The sequence below is a fragment of the Pelodiscus sinensis genome, chromosome 11 (genome assembly GCF_049634645.1).
Source record: "Pelodiscus sinensis isolate JC-2024 chromosome 11, ASM4963464v1, whole genome shotgun sequence".
Classification (NCBI taxonomy): Eukaryota; Metazoa; Chordata; order Testudines; family Trionychidae; genus Pelodiscus; species Pelodiscus sinensis.
In genome coordinates this window covers 34,499,603-34,511,997 of record NC_134721.1, presented here as the reverse complement: position 1 = coordinate 34,511,997, position 12,395 = coordinate 34,499,603, and the positions used below count along the sequence as shown (strand labels likewise).

General features: G+C 46.3%; 1 protein-coding gene across 4 annotated transcripts in view; it reads left to right on the top strand.

Annotated features, from left to right (window-relative positions):
* CAPN1 (calpain 1) overlaps window positions 1–12,395 on the top strand; it is a 65,952-nt gene that overhangs the window by 18,718 nt on the left and 34,839 nt on the right. For all 4 annotated transcript variants that reach the window (XM_006136584.4, XM_025178174.2, XM_006136583.4 and 1 more), the window contains one exon: window positions 3,543–3,661. In XM_006136584.4, coding sequence (XP_006136646.2) covers window positions 3,543–3,661 — 119 coding nt within the window. The remainder of the gene's footprint in view (window positions 1–3,542; window positions 3,662–12,395) is intronic.

Genomic DNA, 12,395 nt, shown 5'->3' with positions numbered 1-12,395 from the left:
AGAAAAGAGCATCCAGATTGGCACGGACGCTTTTGCGGAAAAGCATCCGTGCCAATCTAGACGCGATTTTGCGCAAGAAAGCCCCGATCGCCATTTTTGCCATTAGGGCTTTTTTGCGCGAAACAGTTTTTAGCTGTCTACATTGGCCCTCTTGCACAAATACATTTGCGCAAGAGGACTTTTTCCCAAACGGGAGCAGCATAGTATTTGCGCAAGAACACTGACAATCTTACATTAGATCGCCAGTGTTCTTGCGCAAATTCAAGCGGCCAGTGTAGACAGCTGGCAAATTTTTCCACAAAAGCACGTGCTTTTGCGGAAAAACTTGCCAGCCTAGATGCAGCCAAGGTGTTTAGATCAGTAGAGTTTATTCCTCTTCCATTCCTTAATAGTTATATCAATATAAGATACCTTTATGCCAGTATAATTGCATTCACATGAGGGGTAGAAATTGCTATAACAATCTGGTTTTATATATGGTACAAAAGCTGTATGTAGACCAAGAATGAAATTTTCAAAAGTGCCAAAAATCTTAGACCCTAAAAGCTCAAGTCTCAGTGTCAGTCAGTGGGATTTCGGGTTCTAAGTGCCTACATTTTATTTGAAGGTGAACTTAGATGCCTTTTGGAAATTTTATCCCGGGCTTTTTGGGTTATGGGTTACCCCTGTTGGCAGTAACCCCTCCTGTAGAGTCCAGTCCGTAGTCTCTTCAAATCACATTCACTGCATAACTGTATTTCTATTAAAGGCAAGATTAGGGCCATCAAAGCAGAGGATGGGAGGGTGGAGGAGTCATCTATATAATAATACTGAGCACTTGTATGGTGCCTTCCCTTTGAGGAACTCCGTGTGCTTTATAAGCAGCAGTGCTTAACTTTAGCTCTGAACTTTGGCCAAAAGAGGAGTCCTTTTAAGATTGACATGAAATGTTCTCGGTTTGGGCACAAATCTAGTTTACTAGAGCTCCCATCCCAGGAGAACACTGTACTCTTTCCAGGGATTGGATGCTGCCTCTGTGGTGTTCCCAGACCCATTAGTCACACTTTGTCAATATACAGTGCAAAGATGCAATCGGTTATACACACATAAGGCATGTTCCTCCCATGATGCATGTTTTTAATGGGAGGAGAGTCTGAATTTAGGAGTAACAGCAACTGCATTGGAGTGATGCAAACTTTGGAGTCATATCAAGTGGCTATTTAATACGCTGCAGTGAGCTGTATCAAGCAGTAAATTTGGCAGCAGTGTTTTTTCTAGCCTGGGATGAGTGCAGCCCTGGATGAGGGAAGCCCCCTAACAGCTGCAGTCCAGCTCCTCCCAGAGTCAGCACGGAGGCATGTTTCTCTGCTCTATTCCCCTCCCTACAGCAGATTGCCAGTTGGCCCAGGCATGGAGTCTAGTTCTGTGCAAATTCCACAAGACTTTAAATATACCGGGAACACATGGGAGGTGGGGGAAGGGGTGGAGAAGTGTGTGGGGAATTAAACAATGCAGCTCTGATGTCCACGGGCCTGGGGGGTTTATGTGTGGGAGGCGGGGGGGGGGGAAGGGGGAATGGCAGTAACCGCACCTGGCTTTTTGTCAGCTGTCACAGCTGTTTCTGAAAGTGAGTCCCAATACAGCATTACAGCATTCTTTGGACTTAAAAAGCCTCAAATGTTGTTCTTCCCATCTGCTGCTGGCCTTCATCCACCTACTCCTTTGCCATTGCACTGAAGCAGCCTTTAACTGTCCCTCTGAGATTGCTGCAGAAGCAGAGGAGGCAGCGAATGCTGGCCAGCAGAGGCCACTGAAAGAGTTCTGTAAGGGCTTGGCACACAAGGTGGGCAACCATACATCTGGCTCTGGTACTAAGTAGTCATCTGGTCCCTCTTAAAGACAAACAGCAAACCAGACATGAGAAACAAGTTAAATCTAAGTTGCTGTGGTGACCTTGCACTCATCAAACAGTGGGAACACAGGAATTTCCAGGCTGGATTAGACTAAGGGTCCACTTAGACCATTCTCTTTCAGCAGACAGAACCAGCTGCTTCAGACTAGCCTCAGAGGAAGGTACAAGAAATCCTATAGTGTTGGGAGAACCGGCCCCTCACAAACTGTTCAAGGTTGGCTGATGCCCTAATGTAGGAGGAGTGGTAATATCTTATCTTCATTTTTTTTAATTACTATTGTAAATTTAGAGAGCCACATTATCCATATAAATATCCAATCCTTTTTAAAATCCTACTAAGCTCTTGGCCTTTTGGGCAAAGAGTTCCACCTAGTAGCAGTATTGCACAGGGTGTTTTCGGGCACAGAAATAAGTTGCAAGTTCCCTTTAATACATATTTATTTATACGATGTGTGTACTCTTCCCAGGCTTCACTTTTCCTGGAACTGATAGGTTGGGGTCTTATTCTTGAGCGAAGGCAGTACTCTAATGGTTAGAGCAAGGCACAGTGAAATAGGACTTCTGGGTTCTGTTCTAGGCTTGGCTATTGATTTGCAACTCAACCCTGAGGCAGGTTGTTTCACTGCTTCATGACGCTGTTTTTCCACGAGGACTGACTGCACAGATGTACAGGGCTTCATTGATGTTTTCAAAATCTCTTTGAGATGAAAGGTGCTATGGATGAGCCAAGAGTCACTATTTTTATCTCGTTCCCTACAATCTCCTCTGCTGAGTGCAGTGGCCTGGAGTTCTGTAGCCTGCTAACGGTATTAGTCGTTTGATGCTTTGTCTTCCATAGCAAGTCTGGAATAAGTGTAACCAGTTGTAGTGGGTGAGCTTAAAGTAAAGCATACCCTGGCTGAGATCTTCACCCCCATTCTGGCCCCTTTGTGCTGGATAACAGGCCAGAGGAGGAACTCTGCGAGGCACAGCACAAGATTCACCCCCTAAAACTTATCTAAGTGAAAACAGTGTGCAAAGTGCACGGAGAACTGGATGAACTTGCCTCGGGACAGAAACCGATGAGGAACCTCAGTTCTCTGCTGATTAATAGTCACAGTGCAAATTCACTTTTTGTTTAAACCAAATGGCTCTCAGATTTTTGCTCCAGACTAAAGCCCAGAGTATCCCATTCATCATCAGCACTGGCATATTTTGGGTGCCACAAAAGTGAGAAAAGAAGAGCAAACCAACAGCAAAACATAGACGGATCAGCCTTGGAAAACAATGGTGAGGATGTGTGAGAACTTGCAGTAGGAGCCTGGGGTGTATGTCTGTGAGGAAGCTCCAGGGACTCGTGTGGGATTCTACAGCTCATTCTGGCTAGCTGCAAGAATTGGTGGCTGGTTTATACAAATATTTTTCTCCCCAGTAGATGCCTGAATTGCCAAATGGCTCCTATAACTTACAAGCCTGAAATCTTGCGCTCCATTATATTTGCCTCTTGGCATATTCTTATTGTTCTTTTAAGAATAAAATGTAGCTGCAGCATACCTTGCAGTTATTTGACCCAGTGCAGCTAGGCTCTGCTGAAGAAATGGTAGTTTTAGTTCCCATCCTTGGACTTAACATTGGACTTTCCTGACTAACTTTTCCTTCTGCCTTCCTTCAGGTGACTGCTGGCTGCTAGCTGCTATTGCTTCCCTCACCTTGAATGATACCATCCTCCATCGAGTGGTCCCTCATGGGCAGAGCTTCCAGAGTGGATATGCTGGCATCTTCCACTTCCAGGTGAGATGCTGGGATGTAAGAAAGTGTTACCTTAGCTGGTGTTGGTCCCTGCTGCTCCTTCAGTTTACCTTCTTCCTGAGTAAAACAGCCACAACTGGTGTTTTTAATTACTCTCCCCTTTTTAGGTTTGGTTTATTTAATACAAAATAACCATTTAAGACAAAGCTAGACTCTCCCAGCTGCCTTCTCTAAACTCAGCTCTTATGCTCACTCTTCCTGATCTCCCAGTTCCTCCTTAAGGGCTTTTCTCCTGTCCTTGGTTGCAGCTAGACTTTCCCCTCTAGCTGGTAGGGAGAGTTCCTTCCCTGTCCCCTCTGATCCCATATCCCCTGCAGGTTTCTCTCTTTCTGTCTTTATATCAGGGCCCCGATCTATCTCTAGGCTTACTCTGGGCTTCTCCAGAGAGGTGTCTCCCTCTTTGGTGAAGCAGCAAAGCCTCTTACAAGAAACCCCAACCCCTGAACTATCATTGTATGTTGTCTTGTCACCTGACCCAACCACTGGGCCAAACCCATCATAAACAAGGCAGATAGATCCCTCTGCACTTAGTTAAGGCCAACTTCTTTTAAAGCAGGGGTGGGGATGTGGCTCCCAGCTTGTCTGGATCCAGACCCTGAGGCTCAGGGCTCTCCACCCAGCATTGGGGAGCCCTTGCTAGTATTTCAGCCCCCCACTACCCCCCATGAGGCTGGAGCACACAAAATCTACTAGCCTGTTCCCCCCCCCCCCCCCCGCCGTACTGGTATGCTAGAGCAGTATTTCTCAATCTTTTTGTATAAAGTACCCCTTTAAAAAATTATAAGTACCTCCAGTACCTACAGTTTTCAGACACACACAGTTTTTTTTCTATCATTGCAACTCATTTGTTTAAACAACTTAATCATAGCCAGGCAGGCGATGAAATTTTTGGGTGTAAAAAGTACAAAAATAATAAAGCGCTGTAAAACTTAAAACAAAAATTCAGTTTTCTCCAAATTTCAGTTGTGTTGACGTACCCCCCAGACTTCTCTTGAGTTACCCCTAAGGGTACTCATACGACTGGTTGAGAAACACAGTGCTAGAGGAATGTGTGGAGTGTCTCTCTGCTTCTCAATTGGGGGCCACGTCAGTGAGATGGGTTTTTTTTATCTCAGCCCCTGACCGAAAAAAGGTGCCCCACCCCTGTTTTAAAGGTTCAGCCAATCCTGTAACACTTGACTGTTGGTATCTTTCAAGAAGAAATGCATGTCTTGAAACTGATAGGAAGCAAGAAAGTTTGTCACTAGGAAGCAAAGAGCTTAGAGCAACTTGAGTAGGGAACATTTTATTTGGACTAGCTGGGCTCATGGCTTAATCCCAACTGCTGCATGCACCCCCCCCCCCCCCCCGCTGCCTCTGTACCAAAGGCAGCAAAGTGGGGGGGAGATGAGAGCTGACGCCTGTGGGGTGCCAACTTTTAAGCCAGCTCCCTGTGTGTGCCAGCTTGTGGAGCTGCCTGCTTCCCTCCCTCCCCGGCTGCCTCCCACAGCTGATAGAAGCAGCAGCATGGGCGGACAGGGGGAAGCCAGTATTCACAGGCTCCTGCAGAGCCACCTGACCTTCTCTTGCTGCCTGCATGGGGGGCGGGGGGAGGAGTGGGGAGGCAAGAATTGGTGCTCACGGAGAGCCAGCTTAAAAGCCAGCTTTCCCCAAGCACCAGATCCCATGGAGCCTCCTGCCCCCACGCTGCTGCCTCTCAGAGAGAGGAAACACTGTGGAGGGGGGCAGGTGACAGATAGAACATGCAGGAAGCCGACTTTCCAGCCAGCTCCCCACAAGCACCAGCTCCCACCTGCCCCCCCTGCATGTAAATGTGTAACCACTAACAAATTCAGCAGTTACATATTTACAAAAATAAATGTTTGCTAATTAGGACTTTGTCTACACAGTTTTTGAACCACTTTTTTGGTATTCATTCGAAACTGATATAGCTAACACACAAAACCCCTGGCCTTAGCATGGTATAGTTATTCTTTCTCATGCATTAGATTGTTGGCTCTTCAAGAAGAGAAGAGCCTTTTTGCCTTTGTTCAGCACTGGGCATGGCTAAACAAATGACAATACCCATAGCTGTACCTTGCTGGTACCATGCCAGTGGCTGTTGTGACGATGATCCTAACAGTCACCTTTGTGCTGCAGTTCTGGATCTCCACCCTCCATCTTCAATGTTACTGCTAATGCCATTATTTATTTTTGCTTTACCTGTGCTGTCATTTATTTTGGGCATGGTGCTGTACGTGTGTATTTTTCAGGAAGAAAATTGCACTGATCTCTATCTAAACTAAGAAATATTTGTTTGGCTAGTAAACCAGTAGTTTTAATTACCATTGATCTATGCCCCTGGGGTAAAACCCAACGCCTAGTTGAATTTCACTGCAATGGCAGAGATGATTCATTATTCAGCATGGTTACGCCCATCTTCTGCAGGGAATGCCAGGCAGGGAAAGGAGAGAAGGCGTGGGGTTGAAGGAAAGCCTGATACTAGGGCAAGAGGATTGACAAATGATAAACTGTAAACAGTAGCTGCATTTAGGTTTGGTCCATGGAGGCTGAAGCACAGTCTGAACACAGGACCACAAGTGGCTATGGGAATCACTGAATAGGGCACTGGACTGTGACTTTGAGACTTGGATTCTGTTCTTGGCTCTGCCTCTGATCTGCCATGTGACCTTGGACACTTCCTTTGTGTCTTTGCCTCAGTACAACATCCAGCACAAGGAGTCCCTGATCTCAGGTGAAGCCAGTAGATGCTATTGTAATAATAAAGGACTGGGAGTCAGGAATGCCTGTTATCAGGGCTGGAATTAGCACCAATCTCAGGGTGAGATTTAAAGTGTTCAATCAATTAGTTGATCAAAAAGAAGATAAAGAGATGACTAACTTACTCACTGTGATCATCTTCATGGGGAAAATTACTGTGTACTAAAATCTAGCAGAGAAAGGCCAAACAAGAACCAATGTCTCCGTAGAAGAACAAGAAACTGACACCAGACCCAAGGGCAACAGGTGAGGAAGGACACAGAGAGGGCACCGACCATGTGACTGCCCCTTCTGGCGGAGGGTTGGAGCAATGCCCTCTTCGTCCCTGCTCTGCCTCTTCCAGCCCTCTTCCCCCCCATGTCTCCTCTCCCAGCAATGTGACCTGGGGGCCTAGTGGGAGGGGGGCTGGTGCTGGCAGCAGGGGTCAAGCCCCCTGCACTCACAGACAGGAGTGGGAGGAAGCAGAGCAATGCTTCCCCAGCTTCTGGCCGTGTGACTCCGCTTCTCGTAGGTGAGTGTAGGATGGGGGGGGGTTGTCCCATCCCTCCCCCCCCCCCAAGTGACGCAGCCAGTAGCCAGGGGAGCGGAGTTATGGTGCTCTGTGTCCCCCTGCTGCTGCTGCTGCTGCTGCCAGTGAGTGCAGGACGGGGAGTGACCCCTGTTGCCAGTACCAGGTCTCCCGACTAATCATCTGGCCACCTAGAGGCTCTGGTCTCTTGCCCCTCCTGCTCATGGTGTTTGGAAAGTCATGTGGCCCCTTGCCCTCCCCATCACCAGCGGCCAGACAATGACAGTTAGAAAGGCACGCATTTTTAACAGTGAGGATGATTAGCCATTGGAATGAGCTCTCCAGGGAAATGACGCATTCTCCATCTTTTGCTGACTTCAAATCAAGATGGGGATGCCTTTCTGGAAGAGATGCTTTAGTCAGACATAAGTCAGTGGGCTCAGTACAAAGGTCTAGGGGGAAATACCCTGACCTATATTGTATAGGAGGTCAGAGTAGATGATCTTATAGTCCTTTCTGGCCTTATAATCTATCAGTTTAAACTCCCTATTGTTTAATTAAGTAGTTATGTAAACACATTGCAGCAATAAAATGCTGGATGTGTTACTCTGATTCTTTATCATCTGACCAGGGTTCTTTATAAAAATTCCTCTATTTAATTTAGGTAGAAATTTGGTGTGACAATTCTGTGTTGTCTCCTTGGCAAATGTCAATTGTATCATGTCGTGACTGTTCTCTATTCTGTGGCATTTCTGCTTGAGAACTGGAATTTAAAATTTATAATAAATTATTTTAATATAAGCTTTACAGAATGGTTGATCTTTAATTGGAAGCTTAGCACCTTCTCTGCACCTTAGTGTTGAATGACTTCACTGGACTCTGTAATTTAAAATACCATGTCATACGTGCCTTAGAAATCCCAAAAATTGATGGACTAAATTCAGGACCATGATATTTCTGGGACGCTTGAATAAAATAAAAAGCATGGAATCTTGGTCTGTTGTCTTAACGCACGTCAGAGAAACTTCACATCCATGGATGCCTAGACTACTTGTCTACGTCTACATTGTGCTCTGTTGCTCAAGAACATATGCAAATGAGGCATGGCGATGAATATCGCTGTGCCTCATTTGCATACTTAATGAGCCACCATTTTTGTGCAAGAAGGAGCAGTCTACACTGTTCCTTCTTGTGCAAAAACCCCCTCTTGCGCAAGAGCCATTCTGCCTGAAAATAAGCAGCAAAGTAGACTGCTCAAAAGCCCCTTGTACAAAATTGATGGCTCATTAAGTATGCAAATGAGGCACAGCTATATTCATCATTGCGCTTCATTTGCATATGTTCTTGCGCAAGAGAGCACAATGTAGACGTAGCCCTACTGTTCTTACCTGCGGGGAATGAAGCCAGGCTGATTATAAAGAGCTTATGCTTGCTGTCCAGGCAGTCTTGAACTGAACTACAGGTACAGGCAGTCCCCGGGTTACGTACAAGATAGGGACTGTAGGTTTGTTCTTAAGTTGAATTTGTATGTAAGTCGGAACTGGTACATATTGTAGGGGAAACTCTAGCCAAACATTTCTCCAGAGCTCAGTTTTATTCTCCCACACCTCACTTCCCTCAGTCCTTTATTCTCAAGCTGAGGTATCTGCTGAGAAAAGCCGCTCCCCGTCTCCCTGGTCTGCTGGGGGGGGGGCGCTAGCTTCGCGTCTCCCTGGTCTGCTGGGGGTAAGCAGCTAGTGCGGGGTTGCCTCACCCTGTTTGTAAGTAGGGATCCGATGTAAGTCGGATCCATGTAACCCGGGGACTGCCTGTATCATGTTTTTCTCCTGACAGTTAAATTGATCTGGACATAGGCCAGTTTCTGTGGGCAGAGTTGCTGCAATGACTAAGCAGGATAGAAGCTCTGACAAATGAATTCTCATTGAAACAAATGAATTGCAAACTCAGTTTTTGACAGTTGAAACACTTGAAGGAAGTAGGTGCTTCTCACAAAGGGAGACCAGGAGTTCTGACGAGAGCAATGCTTCCTTGCAGAATATACATTCCCCATCCCACCCCCGAGTTCTTCCAATGCACCTCAATCCTGCTCTGCACCAGTTTGTTCTGTCCCAGGCAGCCAGCAGCTTTGCCTGTATCTGAAATGTATCTGCCTACCCTTGAAATGCCATTTCTGGCCCTCTTCTGAGCAAAGAGCAGGGTGTTTTCTCAGTTGGACAACATGTTGACTATGGGCTAAGTTAAAACCACCAAAGTCATTTAAAATTTCCCCAATCTTCCCTGTTGAAAGACTAGTGCATTAACACACATGGTCACCCTTTCCTTTCCCCTCACCCTAAGCCTATTCTGTATTAGCTCACAGCTAGGGTTGCCAGGTGTCCAGTTTTGAACCAGACAGTCCAGTATTTGGGCTTTCTGTTCGGGAAACAAATTGAGAAAATAGAAATGAGAAAATATTAATGTCCGGTATTTTCTAAATAAGATGCAATATAGATTGTGGTATAATGTCAAATGTGTCCGGTATTTTTGTTGAAGCCATCTGGCAACCCTACTCATAGCTACTGAACCTGGCTCTAGAGCAGGGGTGGGGAAGCTCAGACCTGGGGTCATCCCCAGTTCAATCACCGGTTGTTGGCCAAAACAAGATCTTCACAAAAGGACTGTGAGAGGAAGAATGGTTGGGTAGTAAGGACATTAACACAGGATCTGGGTTCAAGGACGTATTCTGCCACAGATTGTGTGTGGCCTTGGGCAAGCCACTTGCTTCTTTGTGCCTCCATTTTCTACTCATAAAATGGGTATAATAGTTCTTGCCTACCTCATGGGCTGAGTATAAATATAATGAGTGTGAGGTGTGCAGCTATTACAGGAACGTGCACCATCTAACCACCAAAAGAACTTTGGGCCTGACTTTCCATCTTGAACCCTACTTTAGTGCAGAATGAGACTAAATAAGTTGTAAAATGCTGCTCAGTAAGAATAGGAGTATTTGGCACAAGTGTTAGTGACTGCCCAGTGTGTGGATCTGATTCTCTACTGTTTAAAACTGTACCTTCCTTGTGCAATGTGACTGAACTACATTCTGCTCTGTTCCTATCACATGGCCAAATTGTAGCGGGGTGTCTACAGAGCCTTATTTCCCAGGCCCATGAGCTGTGTATTTAACACTTCATATTGCAGAGGGTGATGTTGCAGTGTATTGATTCAACCAGCACGTGGTGGCTGTGAGCAGATGTTGCACTCCATCAAATCAGATAATGAAAGATCTCATTAAAGTTTGCTTTGGTTCTAGCATGAACAAGTAGGATTTTTTTAAAGCATGTATATCAATTATTATTAAATCCCCCTATTCCATTAAGGTGCTGCATTCCCATTGGCTCTATATCTACACTGGGAAGGTTTGGCAACAAAAGTGCTGTTGACATGAAAAAGTGAAAACAGGTCAAACCAGTTTTTCTGCCCCCACTCCATTGTCCATATTTCATGGCCACATTGCTAGCACCCTGTCCACCGAGCAAAGCAATGTGGGTAAGCACCGTACAGTGTAGTGTTGTGGGAAGGCAGAGTGATCCCTGCCCTTCTTTTGGGATTCCCTTGTAGCTCTGCCAGCTCTTGGTCCTGAAGAATGTGGAAGCAGCACAGCAGTTTCTCCAGCCCTGCCGCCACAGCAGCAGTCTGCCTGCTGCTGTGCTCCTAGTGCAGGGCAGAACAGAAGCACTCCAATGATTTGTTCTTTGTTCCCCAAACAAAGCAGCTCTCTCAGCTGTCAGACACTTCCTGGAGCCGCCGCTGCTGCTGCTGCATGCCTCCTCTTGGCCAGCAGATCTCCCCCTCCCCCAGCCCATGTCCCATTCCCATCCAGCACTGGCTGTTTGCTGCAATTGCTAGTGAGTGCAGGCAGACGGTGGCCAGTTACTTGTCACTTCTACTGCTCACCCACCTGCCCTGCTGTGCCTGTTCACCCCTGCTGCTCCTCCATATCTCCCCCCTAGTGGGGCATATCTTGCTCTTGGCGCTATGCAGAGAACCAGGTCTTGGTCGGATCGTTCATCTCAATAACAGCCAGGCTGGCAGGCTCCTTCCTTTCCCCACTGCTTGGATGTGTCTAGACTGGTAAGATTTTGTGCAAAAGCAGGTGCTTTTGCGCAAAAACTTGCCAGCTGTCTACACTGGCTGCTTGAATTTGCACAAGAGCACTGACTTTGTAATGTACAAAATCAGTGCTTCTTGCGCAAATACTTTCCCGCTCCTGCTCAGGGATAAGCCCTCTTGCGCAAGAATACTTGCACAAGAGGGCCAGTGTAGACAGGCACCTTAATTTTTTGCGCAAGAAAGCCCGATGGCTAAAATGGCCATCGGAGCTTTCTTGTGCAAAAGTGCATCTAGATTGGCACGGATGCTTTTGCGCAAAAGCACTTTTTGTGCAAAAGCATCCTTGCCAATCTAGATGCTCTTTTGTGGAAATACTTTTAACGGAAAAGCTTTTCAGTTAAAAGTATTTCCGCAAAATCATGCCAGTCTAGATGTAGCCCCTCTGTCTGGGCTGGCACCCAAGGAAAGTTCAAGACCCTCTGCCTCTGGGTGCTTGCTGGGAGGAACCAAGCTCTGCATGTGCCAAAGCCAGGGCGGTCCTTAGGGAGTGTGGAGCCTGGGGCAAGACACCTGTATGCACCCACCTTAACATTATTAACACAGGTGAAATGTGGTTACAGTGAACTTCAAGGGCAGTTGCTGGCTGCAGGTTAAATACACACAGGGCTGTGTCTAGACTGGCCAGTTTTTCCGGAAAATCAGCCGCTTTTCTGGAAAAACTTGCCAGCTGTCTACACTGGCCACTTGAATTTCTGCAAAAGCACTGACCATCTCATGTAAGATTGTTAGAGTTCTTGCGGAAATACTATGCTGCTCCCGTTCGGACAAAAGTCCTTTTGCGCAAAACTTTTGCACAAAAGGGCCAGTGTAGACAGCTCAGATTTGTTTTCCTCAAAAAAGCCCCGATCGCAAAAATGGCGATCGGGGCTTTTTTTCGGAAAAGCGCGTCTAGATTGGCACGGACTCTTTTCCTCAAAAAGTGCTTTTGCGGAAAAGCGTCCGTGCCAATCTAGACGCTCTGTTCCGAAAATGCTTTTAACGGAAAACTTTTCCTTTAAAAGCATTTCCGGAAAATCATGCCAGTCTAGACGTAGCCACAGCTATATAAGTATAATGTTATGTGTAGCTCTTTTTATAATCATAAGGAAGTTCCTGTAATGAAAAACACCTCACTGATCACAATCAGTGTCACACCACTTACATTCTGAAACCCACCTTTCTGGACTTCCTTGCAGCAAACTCGGCTATCAGATCCTGGCAATCCAGGTCTGATGCTACTTCCTTCTCAATGGACAAAATGGCAAGTCCAGGCAGTCTCTCTTGAGACATAGTTGGCCTGAGGTAGTTAGTTTTTTATTT